This window comes from Meles meles, chromosome 6, assembly GCF_922984935.1.
Source record: "Meles meles chromosome 6, mMelMel3.1 paternal haplotype, whole genome shotgun sequence".
Taxonomy (NCBI): Eukaryota; Metazoa; Chordata; class Mammalia; order Carnivora; family Mustelidae; genus Meles; species Meles meles.
Genome location: NC_060071.1, coordinates 53,438,513 through 53,457,579, shown reverse-complemented (window position 1 = coordinate 53,457,579; position 19,067 = coordinate 53,438,513). Strand labels below are relative to the sequence as shown.

Here is a 19,067-nt window from a genome sequence, read left to right as displayed (position 1 = left end):
AAAAAACTGCATTAAAGGTTATCTCTTAAACTGGAACAACTGCTATCACATATATGAGAACAAAAGTTTTCAACAGAGCAAGCACCCAGGCTATAGGGAAAATACCATCACCTGGGGGTTTCTTATTTATTTCTCTTTACATATAATGTTATTTCTGTAGTCCATGATCCTCCTTGGATTTATCACAGTTTATGAGTGTAAAAGGCAGAAATCTATATCCTTAATATAAGAGGTTTTACCAAAGTCTAACGAAATTGTGTTCAGTTGTATTTGATGAAATATCTTTTATAAGATAGGCTAGAGGTGTTTCATAATATATATATGCTAACTCTCTGTACACCCTAGGGATGCATTTAAAAAAAGGAAAGACAAGCAAAGCCACATAGCTGTAAAAGAGTAAACAAATATTTAGAGCATGTTAGCCCTAATGTTGATAACCTTAAGTGAAATCAAATCTTACCTTAAGAAAAGCTGTCCCAGAGAACCCCCTTCTTGATTACGATGTTCATGTAGTACTAACTGCTAACCACTTTGATCCTATATAGTATAATCAGCATTTTAATGCTTTCCATACACTCATTTAGTTTGAACCCTTACAATAACCCAATGAGATAGGTCGCATTCCCAGCTTACATATAAGAAATCCTACTGAGAGATAGGTTACACAAGATCACACACGGTTAGTGGCACAGCCAGATTTTGACCTTGAAATCCCAACTACAATACAAACTTTTATTTAAATAAGGGGGAAAAAAACTATTGTACAAATATTACTCTTCAGATGCAGACTGCAGAGCCATGGGTGTAGGTGCTTAGCTCTATAAGGAAGTGCTTCTATAGATTTTTAGGCTTAGAGATGATACCGTCTGGATACCTTTGCTTGAACCGGGCAACCACATCTGGGTCTAATAGGTGAATCCCATCCAGTTGGTTTCCAAGGGTGATCCTAAAGTAAGGATAAACAAGGGGCAAACCAAAAAATCCTGGAATTAAGAGGCATATCTTTTATTAAGGCTGCCTATCATCTAATATTCATGCCAATTCCTTCAAGAAGGCCTTAATAATTAGAATAGTATTTGGTAGTATGATTAGGAATTGGGAACAGATTTTGGTGTTCAAACAGGCTGGATCTGTCTTACTTAAGGGTTAATAACAGCTAACCAGGTGTACTTCACAAAGTTGCTACCAGTAAGTATTCTTTGGATAAATAAAATGCTAGCAACATGTCTTCCTTCTACAAACAGTAGAAGATACTGAAACTGTTGACAGATCAAATGGATTCTTAACCACCAGGGGGCAGATTCAATACACCCCACAGAATAACTTCGGAAGACCTTTAGTAGAGACCCTTTGGAGAGTAGTGGTTTGAGTCTTAAAACCTGCTGGGTCTCTAGTAAATGTTGCAGAGCTCCATAAAACAGTTTCAGTACAAGCTTGGGTGGCTTACGAATCCTCTGAAGTGCGCTTTTAGACTACTCAAATAGGAGGTAAAGCTTACTATCATCCATCCTTGACAATAAACAGGAGGGCTGTTACGTCCTGGTCCACCTTACCAGTTGGGCTGCACATTGTGTGGTCGTCCAAATAACTCAATCTTGCGAGTGCCAGGGGATAGTCTCTCAATCATGCCATAGATTTCATCTGGTTTATGACTGGTAGAACGAACCTAGGAAAGTAAGGCTCTAGTTACTTTTAAGTTACCAAAGATTCCAAGTCTAGCCCTTTCCATTTATATTTATGATCAAATGAGAGAACCTGGAACACACCTGGCTTGAATAGTGTGGAAGGTTTGGATGCCTGGGGAAGCACATACCTCAGCTACGATCACATCGCAATCCAGACCTTGGTTGAAGCCTTGGGGATTTCCTTTGACACCAACCTGCTCACCACAGAGAATAAATTATCTTATGGAACCCCCAGTATTTGAACTTTTTCTCAATAAGAAGTCCAACAATTCCTCTTTCTGCTCCACCTATTGAACTGGGCCCCACTGCTACTCACCAAGCAGTGTTCCTTCCCATGGTTCAACCAGTGACCTGTACGGCCAGTCCGAATGATGCGCTGCAGTTGATTTGTCTTCACCCAGATAATTTCATCTACCCGTTCGTAACTGGGGGATATAAGAAAAAGAACTAGAGCTTTAATCAGGCTTTCACAGTTTAAGGTAGCAACGTCTACAGAGGAAAGGACAGGGAAGAAGACACATCTTAACTACAGCAATTATGTTTCTATTTCCTTGGGGGGTGGGGGGAAGCAACACAATGATCACTACTTACCCCCAGAGGTTCAGACATTCTCTGCCCAACTCCATGGCCCTAAAAAGAAAAGGGTTAAACTTAAAATATGGACTTTCATGTCCATATTTTTAATCTCTTTTAAGATACCAAAGTGTTTTCAGGAGACATTCAGTGAACATTTACATGCAAGACACCACTAGGGCACCAGGATGGATCTAAGAATGAAAACATAAAACAGTATCTATTACCAATAGCCTTACCTTTCATAAGGAACAAATATAAAGTTAGAATTCATGTATCAGATAGTTGTGTTATAAACACTCATTAGGTCTCAGTAGCAAAAAAGGCTGACTTAGTCATACATTTAATAGCAGAGCTAGCAAAACCCAGGATTTTATTCCCACCCAATACTCACTCTGTACTACATCTGCCCATACCTACATATCTTGGAACTGCATTACCTGCCTGTGACCCAGAGGAAGAGAAAGCCATCATCCTGCAGTACTGGTATGTTGAGCCTGCGCATCTCATCATCTGTCAGGGTCCCATAGGGCAGCTCCATGTGAATATCCCAGGGTGGGTCAGCCATCACAACTGCAAACTTGCCCAAGATACTGACGTCCAGGTAGCGGATATCACAACAGATCCACTGCATGAGGTGGTATTTGGTCATCTTTCCTTCCTTCACTCTCAGATTCATGGCCCCAGTCCCTCTTTTCCACTTGATTTTTCCTAGTCCCTTACAAATACGTATAGCCCACACCATTCCCAATCAGCAAGACAGACTGCTGATTATGCCTGCTTTCCTACATGTATGGCTGCCCTACTCAGATATAAGTCCCTAAGTTGAAATAAGTTTTCTGAGCAGACAGGTACCTGAGGAGGGAAGAGTCGATCTGCATTGGAGTCCCCTCCAACACTCTGTGTAAGAGCAAGCTCTTGGCTAGGTGTATGGTCTTTGCTCCCAGGAGCCTCAGAATCCATGCAAGCATCAATTTCATAGTGAACATATTTGCAGGTGTCCATGTGGAAACATGTGTTAAGGAAAGAACAGTCACCTAATGACTCATCAGTGTGTTTATTGATAATTCGTCTGGGAAAATAAAAAGGGAGAATGAGAATCAAGATGGTGTTCCAGAGTTAGATCCCATAGTTCCAAACTGTTTCAAAATTTTGCCTTTTATTATCCTCTCCTAATTTTATCTTTAGAGCTTCCTCCAAGAGTTTTCAGAGAAAGGAAGCAGGTGACATGGAAAACCATAATTCACACAAAAGAAGAATTTAATTCCTTTCTGAGCAAAGACAACTTTCTTAGGACAGGAAAGAAGGGCTTGCTGGTTAAAGCTGAATGAAACACTGACCTAAGAGCCCAGGTTCCTATTTCTCCTAAGATCATCCTTCCAGGGAATTTAACTTTTACTGGGCCTCAGAGAGAAATGTCTTGCTAATGCAAGAAGAAAGGGGCCATAATTTAAAAAAAAAAAAAAAATCTTGCATCTATTTGGGAATGCAGTCTGTATTCTCTCCCATAGAACACTACTTCAGAAAGTACACCTTGAGAATCTGGAAGTCTAAGACAAATCATTAAAAACATTTAACAACAGGATCAAAGACAGAACCCCAGTGACTGGAAGGAATGTGCTGAAAAGCAATGAGTGCTTCTGGGAGCCCCACCCCACCTCTCTCCCTCCCGAGACACCTGAAGTGCAGCTTGCGGCAGGGCCGGTCCGCATCACTGGCTTTCATGCACTCCTCCTTGGTTCCATAGTCACAGAACTCCTGTACTTGGGCCCGACCTCGTGATCGAAACTTTTCAACAATGGACTGTTCCTTGGCTGTTGTTGTGTTTAATAGCTCTAGGATCTCTTGACTGACCTGTGACAAAGAAGCCTTAGACTTAAAAGGTTTGTAGATAAAATGAGCCCTAAACCACCTCCCTAAATTCTACCTGACAATGTCCTGTTGTAAGAGGTGAATGAGCTAACCTAATATGGGAAGAGTGGAGTCCTAGAAGAGATTTGTCATGGGTTCAGTCCCTTCGTATAGATCTGCATTTGGGATGGAATTATAAGAAACCTGGTTCCTACTGCTAGGCATTAAGCTAGCCTCCCCTCCCCAGGAAAGCAATCCTTCCCACCAAAACCACTTATATTTACATAACCAAGACACTGAAGTACAAAGCACTTTACTGTTTAGCTGAGTCTATGCAACAGTTCTGTAAAGAAGATACGGCACTCTGGTTATCATCACCTAACAGATTAGAAGACAAAGACTCAAGAGAAGTTAAATTAACTTGTTCATATTTACACACCTAGAAGTAGCAAATGGGTAAGAATTCATGAGTCCGTTACTTATATTCGGAACCACAGTTAACTGCCAATTTACATTGTTTAATCATCAGTTTCTATAATTAATGGTCCTTGTTACTACCTTCCAGGATTCATCTCCATTCATCTCCCTCTATTCTTATACTTGGGCTCCTCTTCCACTTACCTGATGATTCTTCCAATAACAAGCATCCTCAAAACTGGAGTGTCTTCACACTGGCATTAGTGACATTTGGGGTGAAGTATTTCTTTGTTGTGTGGGGACTATCCTACTATGATTGTAGGATACTTAACAGCACCGTTTGCCTCTATGCAATGGATGCCTGTAGCACTCCTGTGTTGTGACAATCACAATGTCTTCAGACATTGCTAAATGTTCTCTGGGGGAAGGTAGGGGGGAAAATAATCCCCAGTTGAAAACCATTATTCTAAACCCTCAACCCTAAGAACTGCTCCTTGCCCTAGGGGTACATTCCTCCCCAACCAAACCTGTAACTAAAATTATATATGTAAGGAGTGCCAGGTTGGTTCAGTTGGTAGAACATTCAACTCTTAATCTTAGGGTTTTAAGTCTGAGCCCCATAATGGGTGTAGATTACTTAAAAATAAAATCTTTAAAAAAAAAAAAAAGAAAAGAAACAAAGTGTATGCGTGAATGCATTTCGATCTACCCCTACCTTCTTACTCTGTTGTTCCTTAGTAGACTGTTGGTTCAGAAGGCTCTCTATCTCCAGATCAACATCCGAGGCAGCATGTTTCCTCGATTTCTTGGTTGGCTCCTTGGCTGCTTCTGATGCTGAAGAGGCCAGGCCAGAGGCCAAAGAGCTAGCAAAGGCAGCTACTGTAGCTGAGTCCTGCTCTGCACGCCGCTTCTGCCCTGTGATAGTCCCTGTTACCTCCCCAGGGCCCTTCTTTTCTGCCACAGCGCCCATCATGGCAGAGAGCTTGGAATGATCAGCATAGGTCACAAGAGTGGGATGTGCGTCATCTTGTAAGAGACCTCGTTTTACCTCAATCAGCTCCTGAGCTGCAAACTTCTGTAGGAGGCTTTCTACCCCATCTTGAGTGGCAGGGGCATCTGGCTAGGGAAGGACGGGAGGGGAGGGGAAGACAATAAGACACCACAAACTGAAGCAAAGAAGTGGTATATCCCAACCCTGTCTTATCAGGTCATTACCGTGGAGATGGCAAGACGGATGGACACAGCATCAGTGGGCAATGTTAAGGCCAGATCAGAGAGGTGGTGTAGCAATTTCTTCTCTAATTCAGGGTCTGTAGCTAGCTCAGGAACTGCTGAAGCTGTGCTGGGCTTAGGGCCACCAGAAGTGGGTGCAGTAGGCACTGGGCTGTCACTGCGGAAAGTGGGAGACAGTGCTGCCTCTGGATTTCGTAGATCTAGGAGTAAAGAAAAGTGAAAAAAAGGATAAAGGGTAACCACTGTAGGGCTCTCTATACACTCCTCAGAAGAGTCAATTTCTCCAATGGTCACAGCATGTACTTTCATTTCATGCAGAGAGTTCTATGACCAAATTTAGCACTAGAATCACCTTTCCTCAATCATACTCAAGCATTCACTGCTTTGCTGAATTTTTTGGATTTTCTGGGAACCACTTACCTTTCCTCTACTGAATAAGGTGTTTTCCTAATTCCTGTCCCTGCTGTACTTCAAAGGAAATTAGCAGCATGGTAGATTTAAATGTCCATACCACCTCCCTTCAGTCACTCTAAATGACAACTGAAATAGTCAACCCATATTTATGAGTGCCTGGGTGGCGAAGTTGGTTAAGTATCCTAACTCTTGGGGCACCTGGATGGCTCAGACGTTAAGCATCTACTTTCAGCTCAGGTCATGATCCCAAGGTTCTGAGATCAAGTCCTGCCATTGGGCTCCCTGGTCAATGAGAAGCCTGCTTCTCCCTCTCCCACACCCCCTGCCTGTGTTCCCTCTCTCGCTTTCTGTCAAAGAAATGAATAAAAAAAAAATTTTTAAGATTTTATTTATTTATTTGACACAGAGAGAGAGAGATCACAAGTAGACAGAGAGGCAGGCAGAGAGAGAGGGGGAAGCAGGCTCCCTGCTGAGCAGAGAGGCCCGATGCAGGGCTAGATCCCAGGACCCTGAGATCATGACCTGAGCTAAAGGCAGAGGCTTAATCCACTGAGCCAGCCAGGCGCCCAAATCTTTAAAAAAAATGCATCCCAACTCTTAATTTCACCTCAGGTCATGATCTCAGGATCCTGTATCTCGGGCTTATGATGGGCTCCTGGCTCGGCAGGGAATCTGCTAGAGTTTCTCTCTCCTTCTCCCTCTCCCTCTCCCTCTGACCCTCCCCCAACTTGTTTGCACATATGCATGTACTCTCTCTCTAATAAATAAGTAAACCTTTAAAAAAACATTTTTAATAACCCAAGTTTTAAAGCCAAAAATATTTCCAACAACCTAAGCTGTGATTAGCTCTTCTGAGGAATAGAGTTTGAATTTTAATGAATCAAGGCCACTGCACATCAGAGGGTATGTAAGATGACAGTGCTGAGGATTAGAATAGGACCATTTTATTATTTTTAAAGATTTTAAGTAAAGTAATCTGTACACAACATGGGGCTCAAATTTACAAGCCTGAAATCAAGAGTTGCACACTCTACTGAGCCAGCAAGGTGCCCCTAGTATGTGACCTTTATAACTCAAACACAAAAATCTTATAAAACTTTGCAGAAGCCCTGGTCACCAAATATACTTCCTGACTGTATTTTTATCACTTACCCTATTATTTCACAAGCTGGTACCCACTGTTACCTTAATAAGACTTAAGAACTCAAATTAGGATAACATATTACCTTTTAGAAAGCTTAATATCTAGGATTATTTAGTTAAAATACAGAAGGGGGCATCTGGCTGGCTCAGTGGGTAGAGCATACAACTCTTGATCTTGGGGTTGTAAATTTGAGCCCCATGGTGGATATAGAGATTACTTAAAAATAAATCGTTAGGGGCACCTAGTTAAGTGTCAATTAAGTGTCTGCCTTCGGCTCAGGTCTTGATCCTGGGGTCCTGGGATCCAGCCCCTCATCCAGATCCCTGCTTAGTGCAGAATCTGTTTTTGTTTTTTTTTAAGATTTTTATTTATTTACTTGACACAGAGAGAGAGAGATCACAAGTAGGCAGAGAGGCAGGCAGAGGTGGGGGGGGAAGCAGGCTCCCTGCTGAGCAGAGAGCCTGATGTGGGGCTTGATCCCAGGACCCTGAGATCATGACCTGAGCCAAAGCCAGAGGCCTAACCCACTAGCCACCCAGGACCCCAGAATCTGCTTCTTCATCTGCCCCTCCCGGCTTGTGCGCTCTCTTGCTCACTCTCTCTCTCAATAAATAGAATTATTTTTTTATTAACACATAATGTATTATTTCCTTCAAGGGTACAGGTCTGTGATTCATCAGTCTTACACAATTCACAGCGCTCACCATAGCATATACCTTCCCCAGTGTCCATCACCCAGCCACCCCAACCCTCCCACCCACCTCCACTCCAGCAACCCTGTTTGTTTCCTGAGACTAAGAGTCTCTTATGGTCTGTCTCCCTCTCTGGTTTTGTCCCATTTCATTTTTTCATCTCTTCCCCCACAATCCTCTGCATTGTTTCTCAAATTCCACGTAAGAGATCATATGATAATTGTCTTTCTCTGATTGACTTATTTCACTTAACATAAAACCCTCTAGTTCCATCTACATCATTGCAAATGGCAAGTTTTTTGATGGCTGTATAATATTCCTGTGTGTGTGTTTGTGTGTGTGTGTGTACACTCCACATCTTCTTTATCCATTCATCTATTGTTGGACAGCCAGGTTCTTTCCATAGTTTGGCCATTGTGGACATTGCTGCTATAAACATTGGGGCACATGTGCCCCTTTGAATCATTATATTTGATCTTTGGGGTAAATACCCAGTAGTGCAATTGCTGGGTCGTGAGTCATAGGGTAGCTCTATTTTCAACTTTTGGAGGAACCACCATACTGTTTTCCAGAGTGACTGCAACAGCTTGCATTCCCACCAACAGTGTAGTTCTCCTTTCTCCACATCCTTGCCAACATCTGTCATTTCCTGCCTTGTTAATTTTAGCTATTCTACTGGTGTAATTAAATAATAAAATAAAATAAAAATGAAATATTAAACTCAGGACCTGTATCAGAATTCTGTTAAATATGATAAGGTACAGGGAGCCTGAGTGGCTCAGTAGGTTAACTGACTGCCTTTTGCTCAGATCATGATCCTGGGATAGAGTCCTGCACTAGGCTCCCAGCTCTGCTGGGAGTCTGCTTCTTCCTCTGACCTTCTCCCCTCTCATGTTCTCTCTCACTCTCTCTCTGTCTCTCAAATAAATAAATAAAATCTCAAGGAACCTGGGTGGCTCAGTTGGTTAAGCCACTGCCTTCAGCTCAGGTCATGATCCCAGGGTCCTGGAATCGAGTCCCACATTCGACTCCCTGCTCAAAAGGGAGTCTGCATCTCTCTTTGCCTGCCGCTCCCCCTGCTTGTGTGCTCTCTGTTGAATAAATAAATTAAAAATAAATATCTAGGGGCACCTGGGTGGCTCAATGGGTTGAGCCTCTGCCTTTAGCTCAGGTCATGATCTCAGGATCCTGGGATCCTGTCCTGCATTGGGCTCTCTGCTCAGTGGGGAGCCTGCTTCCCCTCCACCCTCTGTCTGTCTGCCTCTCTGCTTACTTGTGATCTCTCTCTCTCTCTGTCAAATAAATAAATAAAATCTTTAAATAGGATAAAATAAGTAAGTAGATATCTAAAAATAGATAAATCTTTAAAAAATATTGCAAGATATAAGCAGGTCACAAGTTTACATTTAGAAATATTTTGGTTACTTAAACACTTTTACTCTAATGGAATTGATTTTAGTAAAATTTGACTCAGAAATTCCAAGGAATTGAAGCTGAACTATACCAAACACCTTGCTGGAACAGTTACATTTTATGAAAATAAGTTAAACCCTATTTGGAAAACAAACTCCACAATACCATACTAGCTGGAAGTGTTAAATAACTGACAGAACTTTCTTCAATTTGCTTATGATTCCTTTATGTTCTGCTGAATCTTATGAGTAGAACATTTGCCAGATGAACTGATACAAGTTTCTTGTTCTGTTTGGCAAAGAGGTACTATATACGTGGAAGGAATCCTGAAGCACTTTCAAGGTTGGGATGAGAGAATTCAAGAGCAACAGACCCAAGCTAAAAATATGTAAGAAATGTAAGTGACAGGGTGCCTCGGTGGCTCAGCTGGTAGGGCATCTGCCTTTGGCTCAGGTCGTAATCCCAGAGTCCTGGGATCGAGCCCCACATTGGGTTCCCTGCTCAGCAGGGAGCCTCCTTCTCCCTCTGCTGCTTCCCCTACTTGTATTCTTTCTTCCTCTCTGTCAAATAAATAAATAAAATCTTTAAAAAATATGTAAAGTGACAATTATTCTTTAGCTTACTTGAAAGACTACATGCAAAATTTCTGCACTAAAGAGGACAGAATGATAACTACTGAAGTCCTTACAATTCAGAGATTTTAGGAGGCTAATAACTTGAGCTAAAATACCCCAATTACAGTTTACACTGGGATAAAACTCTGAGCTTTTTTTAAAAATCAGTCAAGTTTTACATTTTTTTGAAGTAATCAAAAATTTCTTTAGGGGTGCCTAGGTGGCTCAGTCATTAAGCGCGTGCCTTCAGCTCAGGTTGTGGTCCCAGGGACCTGGGATCCAGCCCCATGTTGGGCTCGCTATTCAGCGGGCAGCCTGCTTCTCCCTCTCCCATACCCTCTGCTTGTGTTCCTTCTCTTGCAGTCTATCAAATAAATAAATAAAATCTAAAACAAAAAAACAAAAACAAAAAAAACCCAAAACTTCTTTCATTAAGCAATTAAAGCACAATCAATAGTAAATATCATTAAGGCAGAAGAAACAAGGTACTTTAAAATTAAGATTTCAGGGACGCTGGGTGGCTCAGTTGTGAGCATCTGCCTTTGGTTCGGGTCATACATGATCCCAGGGTCCTGGGACCCCCACATCGCACTCCTTGCTCACCGGTGAACCTGCTTCTCCCTCTGCCTGTGCCTCTCCCTTGCTTGTGTGCATGCTCTCTAACAAATAAATAAACAAAATCTTTTTTTAAAAATTAGGATTTCAGGGTGCGCCTGGGCGGCTCAGTCTGTTAAATGTCTGCCTTTGGCTCAGGTCATGATCTCAGGGTCCTGGGACGGAGCCCCACCTCAGGCTCCCTGCTCAGCAGAGAGACTGCTTCTCCCTCTCCTCCTGCCCCTCCCTTCTTGCTCTTGCTCTCATATACATGGACACACGCTCTCTTTCTCAAATAAATAAAAACTTTAAAATTAGGATTTCAGGCATTATACCCATAAATTGTCTACATATTATATACTGACATAACTCATTACACATGTGTTTGTTTTTATACATTATATACTCATATAACTCATTATATATCTTTAACTCCTACAGTATGCCAAAGGGAGTAAATCATATTAGCTATTAAACCAAAGATACTGATAACAGAAAATGGGGCTAAAGGAAGATGGGGCTAAGTTTTAAGTCCATATCCAGGATACAAGTCCTTTGTTGTGCAGCTCTGAAATTTTTTATATTTTAGGTAAGCCATGAATTATCCACTCCCCCTTAATTCATGTTCAAACTTTGGGCCAAGTACCTTACATATGCTGCTGCCATTAATATGAGATTTTGTTTATTAGAAAACCGGCTACGGCACCTGGGCAGCTCCGTCAGTTAAGCATCCAACTCTTGTTTTTGGCTCAGGTCATGATCTTAAGGGTCATGAGATCAAGCCCCACATCAGGCAACGCGCTCAGCAGGGAGTGTGCTAGAAGATTCTCTCCCTCTGCCCCTCCCCCCACTCACTGGCAGACCCTCTCTCTAAACACATCTTTAAAAAATAAAGGCCTAGGAGTACCTGGGTGGCTGCCTACCCTGGGGATTGTGACCCCACCTGCCTACCATGGGGGTCCTGGAATGAGCCCTGTATAGGGCTCCTTGCTCATCAGAAGTGTCTGCTTCTCCCTCTGCCTCTCCTGCTTCCCCTGCTTATGCTCTTGGGCTCTCTATCTCTGCCAAATAAACTGAATCTTTAAGAAATTAAAAAACAAAGACCTAAAAAAGTAGTAGTAATATCTAAATAAAAATTTTAAAAGGCCTAAGATCCCTATAGATAATACCTACCCGCCTTTTTTTTTTAAATCACCTTAAGGGAAAATAAGTAAATAAACAAACCACTTTAAGGTATGACTGACATGTAAAAAGCTGAAATGGGGTGCCTAGGTGGCTCAGGCAGTTGAGCGGCTGCCTTTGGCTCAGGTCGTGATCCTGGAGTCCTGGGATCGAGTCCCGCATCCAGCTCCCTGTTCAGTGGGGGAGTCTGCTTCTCCCTCTCCCTGTGCCTCTCCTCCTGCTTCTGCACTCGCTTTGCTCTCTCTCTCAAATAAATAAATAAATAAATAAAATAGATCTTTAAAAGAAATAAAAAATAAAAAGTTGAATATATTTAACAGATATAACTTGATAACTTGGTGAGTTTGTAAATAAGGATACACACCCATGACACCATCACTACTGTGAAGGCCATAAACCCATCTATCACCTCCCAAAGGGTCATTCCACAGTTTTTATTATTATTTTTGTTTGTGTTAAGATCACCTAAATAAGAGCTACCCTCTTAGAAAAAAATTATCTTTTATTTATTTTTTTAAGTAATCTCTACACCCAGTGTGGGGCTGGAGCTCACAGCCCTGAGACAGAGTCACATGCTCCAAGGCTGAGCCAGCCAGGCATCCCCTACCATCTTAGAAAATTTCAAGTATACACTACAGTATAGTTAGCTATAGGCAGTATGCTGTATAGTATATCTCTAGTACTTATTTATCTTGCACAACTGAAACTTGGTACCCATGACCATCACCTCCCCATTTCCCTACTCCAGCCCCTAGCAATCCGCATTCTACTCTCTGCTTCTATGATTTTACTATTTTAGACTCTGTGTCTCAAAGATGATCTAAATCAGATTATACAGTATTTGTTTTTCTGTTTCTGACTTATTTCACTTAGCATAATGTCCTGCAGGTCCATCCATATTGTCATAAGCACCAGGATTTCCTTTCTTTAAGGCTGAATAATATTCCACTGTATACATATTCCATTTTCTTTATCCAATCATCCAGTGGTGGACGGTTAGGTTGTTTCTGTATCTTGGCTATTGTAAGCAACACAACAACTGATGTGCAGTGTCTGCACATCTACCTCCTAGAGACCCATATTTCAATTCCTTTGGATACCTAGGATTGAGAGGGCTGGAAAATACGGTAGTTCTATTTTTTTATTTCTTGAGGAACCACCACACTATTTTCCATAATAGCTATACCAATATACATTCCCACCAACAGTGAAGCGGGGTTCCCTTTTCCCCTTGCCAATATTTACGTTTTGATTTTTTAATAATAGCTATCCTAACAAATATGAGGTGATATCTCATTATGGTTTTGATTTCCATTTCCTTGATGATTAATGATGCAGAAGAGCTTTTCATATACCTGTTGGCCATTTGTATGTCTTCTATGGAGACCTATTACATCTCGATTTTGTATATTTTGCTTATTTTTTGCCCATGTAACTTAAAAGAAAATGAGAACATTGTCCCCCCATTAAAGTGTATGGCAAGGGTTACTGGGTGGCTCAGTCAGTTGGGTGTGTCTGCCTTTGGCTCAGGTCATGGTCCCAGGTTCCTGGGATCAAGTCCCACACTGAACCTGTGGGATTGAGATTCCAGCTGAGCAGGTAGCCTTCCTCTCTCTCTCATGCCTGCTGCTCCCCCTGCTTGTACTCTCTATCAAACAAATAGATAAAATCTTAAAAAGAAAAAAAAAAAGTTCCACTAAAGATAAAATATTAGCTTAGACATAAAAATATGGCCAGCCTATTAATATAACACTGTAGGGCGCCTGGGTTGCTCAGTCGGTTAAACAACTGCCTTCAGCTCCGGTCATGATGTTGGAGTCCCAGGATCAAGTCCCACAGGGGGAAAAAAAAAAAATCCCTGCTCAGCAGGGAGTCTGCTTCTCCCTCTGACCCTCCCCCTTCTCAGGTTTCTTTCTCTCTCCCCAAAACAAAATAAAACCAAAATCAAAAAAACTTTAATAAATAAAATACTAATTTAACACTGTAGGGGTGCCTGGGTGGCTGTTGGTTAAGTTTCTGCATTTGGCTCAGGCCATGATCTCCAGATCCTGGGATCGAAGTCCTGTATCCAGCTCCCTGCTCAGTGGGGAGCCTGCTGTCTCCCTTGCTCTCTGCTCCTCTCCCCATTTGTGCTCTATCTCTCTCTCAAATAAATAAATAAATAAATAATCTTAAAAAAAAAAAAAAAAGCTATACTTCATCTCTATGGAAAACAATTTGGTGGGGGTGCCTAGATGGCACAATTGGTTAGGCATCTGACTCTTAGTTTCAGCTCAGATTGCACTCTCAGGGTCACGAGATGGAGATTCAGTTCGAAGTCTGCTGTAGACTCTCTGTGCCATTGGGCCCCCCACCCGGGTGCACCAATGCGCACTCTCTCTCTCTAAAATAAATAAATATATCTTTTTTTTAAGTTTTTTTTTTTTAATATTTTATTTATTTAACAGAGAGAAATCACAACTAGGCAGAGAGGCAGGCAGAGAGAGAGGAGGAAGCAGCCTCCCTGCGGAGCAGAGAGCCGGATGCGGGGCTCGATCCCAGGACCCTGAGATCATGACCTGAGCCGAAGGCAGAGGCTTTAACCCACTGAGCCACCCAGGCGCCCCTTTTTTTAAGTTTTTATTTATTTATTTATTCATGACAGAGAGAGGCAGGCAGAGGCAGAGAGAGGCAAAGGCAGAGGGAGAGGGAGAAGCAGGCTCCCCGCTGAGCAGGGAGCCCCTGGCAGTACTCAATCCCAGGACCCTGCCTGAGATCATGACCTGAACTGAAGGCAGACGCTTAACCGACTAAGCCACCCAGGTGCCCCTAAATAAATAAATCTTAAATACCACCCCCCCCAAAAAACAGTACGGTGGCTCCTCAAAAAACTGAAAATAGGGGGAACCTGGGTGGCTCAGTCGGTTAAGGGACTGACTCTTTGTTTCAGCTCAGGTCATGATCTCAGAGTCCTGAGATCCAGCCTTGTATTGGGCTCTGTGAGCATGAAGTCTGCTAGAGATTCTTTCCCCCTCCTCTCCCTCTGCCTCTGCCCCTCCCCACAACTCATGCCCACTCACAGGTGCGCACTCTAAAACAAATTAACTAAATCTTTAAAAAAAATTGAAAATAGGATTTACCACATGATCTAGAAATTTCACTTCTGGATATACATCCAAAAAATTTGAAGCTGGATCTTGAAGAGATATTTGTACACTGATGATTATAGCTGCATTATTCACAACAGCCAAAAGCTGGAAGGAACCCAAATGTCCACTGACAGATAAATGAATAAACAAAATGTGGTGTATATATGCAATGGAATCTTCCCCGGCCTTAAAAAGAAAACAAATTCTAAAACAGGGAAGTCTGGGTGGCACAGTCAGTTGGGTATCTGCCTTTGGCTTGGGTCATGATCCCAGGGTCCTGGGATGGAGTCCTACATTGGGATCCTTACTCAGCAGGGAACCTGCTTCTCCCTCTGCCTACCACTCTCTGCGCTCTCTCTGTCTCTCTCTATGACAAATAAATGAAATCTCACCAAAAAGGAAAGAAAGAAAGAAATTCTGACACATGCTACAACAGGATGAACCTTGAAGACATTATGCCAAGCGAAATAAGCAAGCCACGAAGGGACAAATACATTATGAATCTGTTTGTATGAGATATCTAGAGTAGTCAAACTCATGGAAACAAAAAGTAGAATGGTGGTTGCCAGGCACTGCACAGGAAAGGAAAATAGAGAGTTTCTGTTTAATGTGTATAGAATTTCAGTTTTGCAAGATGAAAAAGTACTTGAGATAGGCTGCAAAACAATGTGAATATACTTCAAGCTACTGAGCTATACACTTAAAATTGATTAAGATGGGGGCGCCTGGATGGCTCAGTGGGTTAAGGCCTCTGCCTTCGGCTCAGGTCGTGATCCCAGGGTCCTGGGATCGAGCCCCACATCGGGCTCTCTGCTCTGCAGGGAGCCTGGTTCCTCCTCTCTCTGCCTGCCTCTCTGCCTACTTGTGATCTCTGTCTGTCAAATAAATAAATAAAAAATATTAAAAAAAAACCAGTTCTATAAAAAATATATATATTTTTATGTTAAGTCTTTTTTTTTTTAAAGATTTTATTTATTTGACAGAGAGATGACAAGTAGGCAGAGAGGCAGGCAGAGTGAGAGGGGCGAAGCAGGCTCGCTGCCGAGCAGAGAGCCCGATGTGGAGCTTGTTCCTGGAACCCGGGGATCATGACCTGAGCCAAAGACAGAGGCTTTAACCCACTGAGCCACCCAGGCACCCCTATTTTTATGTAAGTCTTAACCATATTCTTTAGGCATATGTACTAGGAATCTTAACCATATATTATTAAGTGGGTCAAAAGATTAAGTCAATAAATATTTATATCAGGGGAGCCTGGGTGGCTCAGTGGTTTAAAGCCTCTGCTTTCTGCTCAGGTCATGATCTCAGGGTCCTGGGATAGAAGCCAGCATTCGGCTTTCTGCTCAGCGGGAAGCCTGCTTCCTCCTCTCTCTCTCTCTGCCTGCCTCTCTGCCTACTTGTGATCTCTGTCTGTCAAATAAATAAATAAAAATCTTTAAAATATATATATTTATATTAAAAAAGAGTATTTACATTCAAGGAAGAATACGATCTTGTTAAAATTATTAAACATGCTTAGCGAGAAACTGTATGAAGTATCAACACTAGTAGTTAGGTTTGCACATGGCACAAAGTTTGGTTAATACCAAAGTGTGGTTATTACCATGGAAAAGTGAAATGGACCTTAAAATTGAGTACTAAGAAATCCCTGATTGTAGGACTTGCACTACTTCTTCTTCTACTTGCCCTGCACTCTTAACTTCTCTTTACTTATCTAAGTCCTATGTAGCCATCAAGATCAAATCACAAGCGCTAACTCATAATGCCTTTGCATCTATAGCCAACACTTGTTACTTTTCCCTTCCCTGTCTATACTTATTGTGGATTCATTCATTCAGCATTTTACATATATCATATTGTAGTCCTAAACTTTTAAAGCATCAATAAATTTTAAACTGAGAGCAGGGACAATAGGTTACTTATCTTTGTTCATCTAGACTTATGCACACTGTAAATAATAGATGTTTATTATGGTGTCGTAGTCCTGACAGAACATCTTCTAGGTTCCAGGGGCCAGAACATGAGCACATGGACCTGGTATGTAGCAAGACAAGATTTAGAGATGGGCTCCAGTATACTGATAAACACTGGAACAAACTACCCCAAGGATGATATCTTTGTGTATCTTTATAACTGATTTGCCTTAAATAATCCAGGGTTTGTGCTGGGGTTAGGGGTAGATAAAAGTGGACAATAACCTGAGGTTCCTTCAAGTCTTGTGACTGACGCAGGGGGCAAAGGGAGGGGAGAAAAAGTTTAAAAACATAAAGCAAGTATTTTCAGATTTCTGACTAGGGCGTAAATCGCTTAAGACAATGCCAGTTCTGATACTCATTTAGCAACTCTGTGAGGGTCACTGAGCTGAGCACTGTAGATATAAAGGTTCGGTCCTTGCTCTTCTTGTGGCTACAGTGGCAAGGAAACGACCACTACAAAGCACTCGCTATAACGGAAGGAAGAACAAAGCGCCATAGCAGTAAAAAAAAAAAGGCGGGGGGACTTAACTGCTTCAAGGGATGGGGGGCGGAGAGGCCTAGCAAAGGCAACGTTCTCGCAGACTTAAGAAGAGTCAGCCAAGTGAACGGGGGTGGGGTGGGATGGCAGGGACCAGGCTTCTGCCCCGAGACAGTGAACTGGAGGAACCAAGGCCCGGGGTAGAACGAACTGCAACTATGTACAGGAGGACGAAGTGTCTGTTTGCTGAGGATGAAGAAGAGAGTCCCGATGTACCAGGCATTAAAGAAATGACCGCCTGGGAAAGGGTGCTGACTTGGGAGCTCTTTTTCTCCCGGGTTCTCTCCCGCCCACCCTGGCTAAACACCGACCCAGACAGCCGCGCGCCTCACCCAAGTGCCCCGAGTCCTGCTTCCGCCTCCGCTGCAGCCTCTCTCGCAGCGAGTCTAGCTGCTTTTTGTGGGCCTGGATAGAGCTCCACGTGTCCGACATCCTAGTCTCTCAGCTGGGACACTTCTCGAATCAAGCGCGGTGGACTAGCACCTCCCAGCCCCAGCAGCAGGAAATCTCCGACTCTCACGCGGACACTCCCGGGCTAACCGGAAAGAGATCCCGGGAATGTGCTAGCCGGGAAGTCATTTTCCGTTTCCCGCTCGGTTTGAAGCTTAAATGAGAGCCACCATAGGTGTTGGCAGGATGGCGGAAATATTTTCAATAGGATCTCTCTCGTTCTTCCGGGTGCAGTGAAGCTGTGGTTGCCATATTAGTGCCTGGCAGAACAGCCATGTTGCTTATAGAGGCTCCTGCGGCCATGTTGAATATAAGGAGATGAGCCCTGTGAGTTGATATAAAGTGTTAAGGCAGTACTGATAGGGGCACCTGGGTGGTTCAGTGGGTGAGCGTCGTCCTTTGCCTGGGGTCATGATCCCAGCCTCGTGGGATCGAGCCACGCAGCGGGCTCTGTGCTTAGCGGAAAGCCTGTTTCTCCTTCTTCCACTCCCCATGCTGTGTTCCCTCCCTCGCTCGCTTTCTCTCTCTGTCAAATAACTAAAATCTTGGGGCGGCGGGGAGCACGTATTGCATGGAGCTCTGGTTGTGGTGCATAAACAACGAATTTTGGAACACTGAAAAGAAATAAAAAATGGAAAGAAGAAAAGATACCACTGATACAGCAGCAAGCATAGTAGAGATTTCAAGTTTTTTTTTTTTTTAAGACTTTATTTGACAGAGAGAGATCACAAATAGGCAGAGAGGCAGGCAGAGAGAGGGGGAAGCAGGCTCCCTGCTGAGCAAAGAGCCCGATAGGGGGCTTCATCCCAGGACCCTGAGATCATGAGATCATGAGGTAGAGGCTTAACCCACTGAGTCACCCAGGCTCCCCTGAAGGTTTCTTTTTTCTTTTTCTTTTTTTTTTTTTTTAGATTTTATTTATTTCTTTGACAGAGAGGGATCACAAATAGGCAGAGAGGCAGGCAGAGAGAGAGAGTGGAAGAAGCAGACTCCTTGCTGAGCAGAGAACCCAATGCCGGGCTCTATCCCAGGACCCTGAGATCATGACCTGAGCCAAAGGCAGAGGCTTTAACCCACTGAGCCACCCAGGCGCCCCACGGTTTTATTTTTAAGTAATCTTTACACCTGATGGGGGCTTGAACTTCCACCTGGAGATCAAGAAT

The 19,067-nt window shown here is 42.9% G+C and overlaps 1 protein-coding gene across 1 annotated transcript; it reads right to left on the bottom strand.

The window, feature by feature from the left end:
* Positions 1-680: 680 nt before the first annotated feature.
* Positions 681-18,032, bottom strand: METTL3 (methyltransferase 3, N6-adenosine-methyltransferase complex catalytic subunit). The gene is made up of 11 exons (XM_046007741.1): positions 17,787-18,032; positions 5,742-5,959; positions 5,242-5,646; positions 3,937-4,112; positions 3,114-3,330; positions 2,699-2,886; positions 2,277-2,315; positions 2,002-2,110; positions 1,814-1,879; positions 1,554-1,666; positions 681-946 (listed from the first exon to the last, which is right to left on the bottom strand). The coding sequence occupies exons 1-11, from the start codon at positions 17,884-17,886 to the stop codon at positions 835-837; spliced, it is 1,743 nt and encodes a 580-aa protein (XP_045863697.1). The 5' UTR covers positions 17,887-18,032; the 3' UTR covers positions 681-834.
* Positions 18,033-19,067: the final 1,035 nt, after the last annotated feature.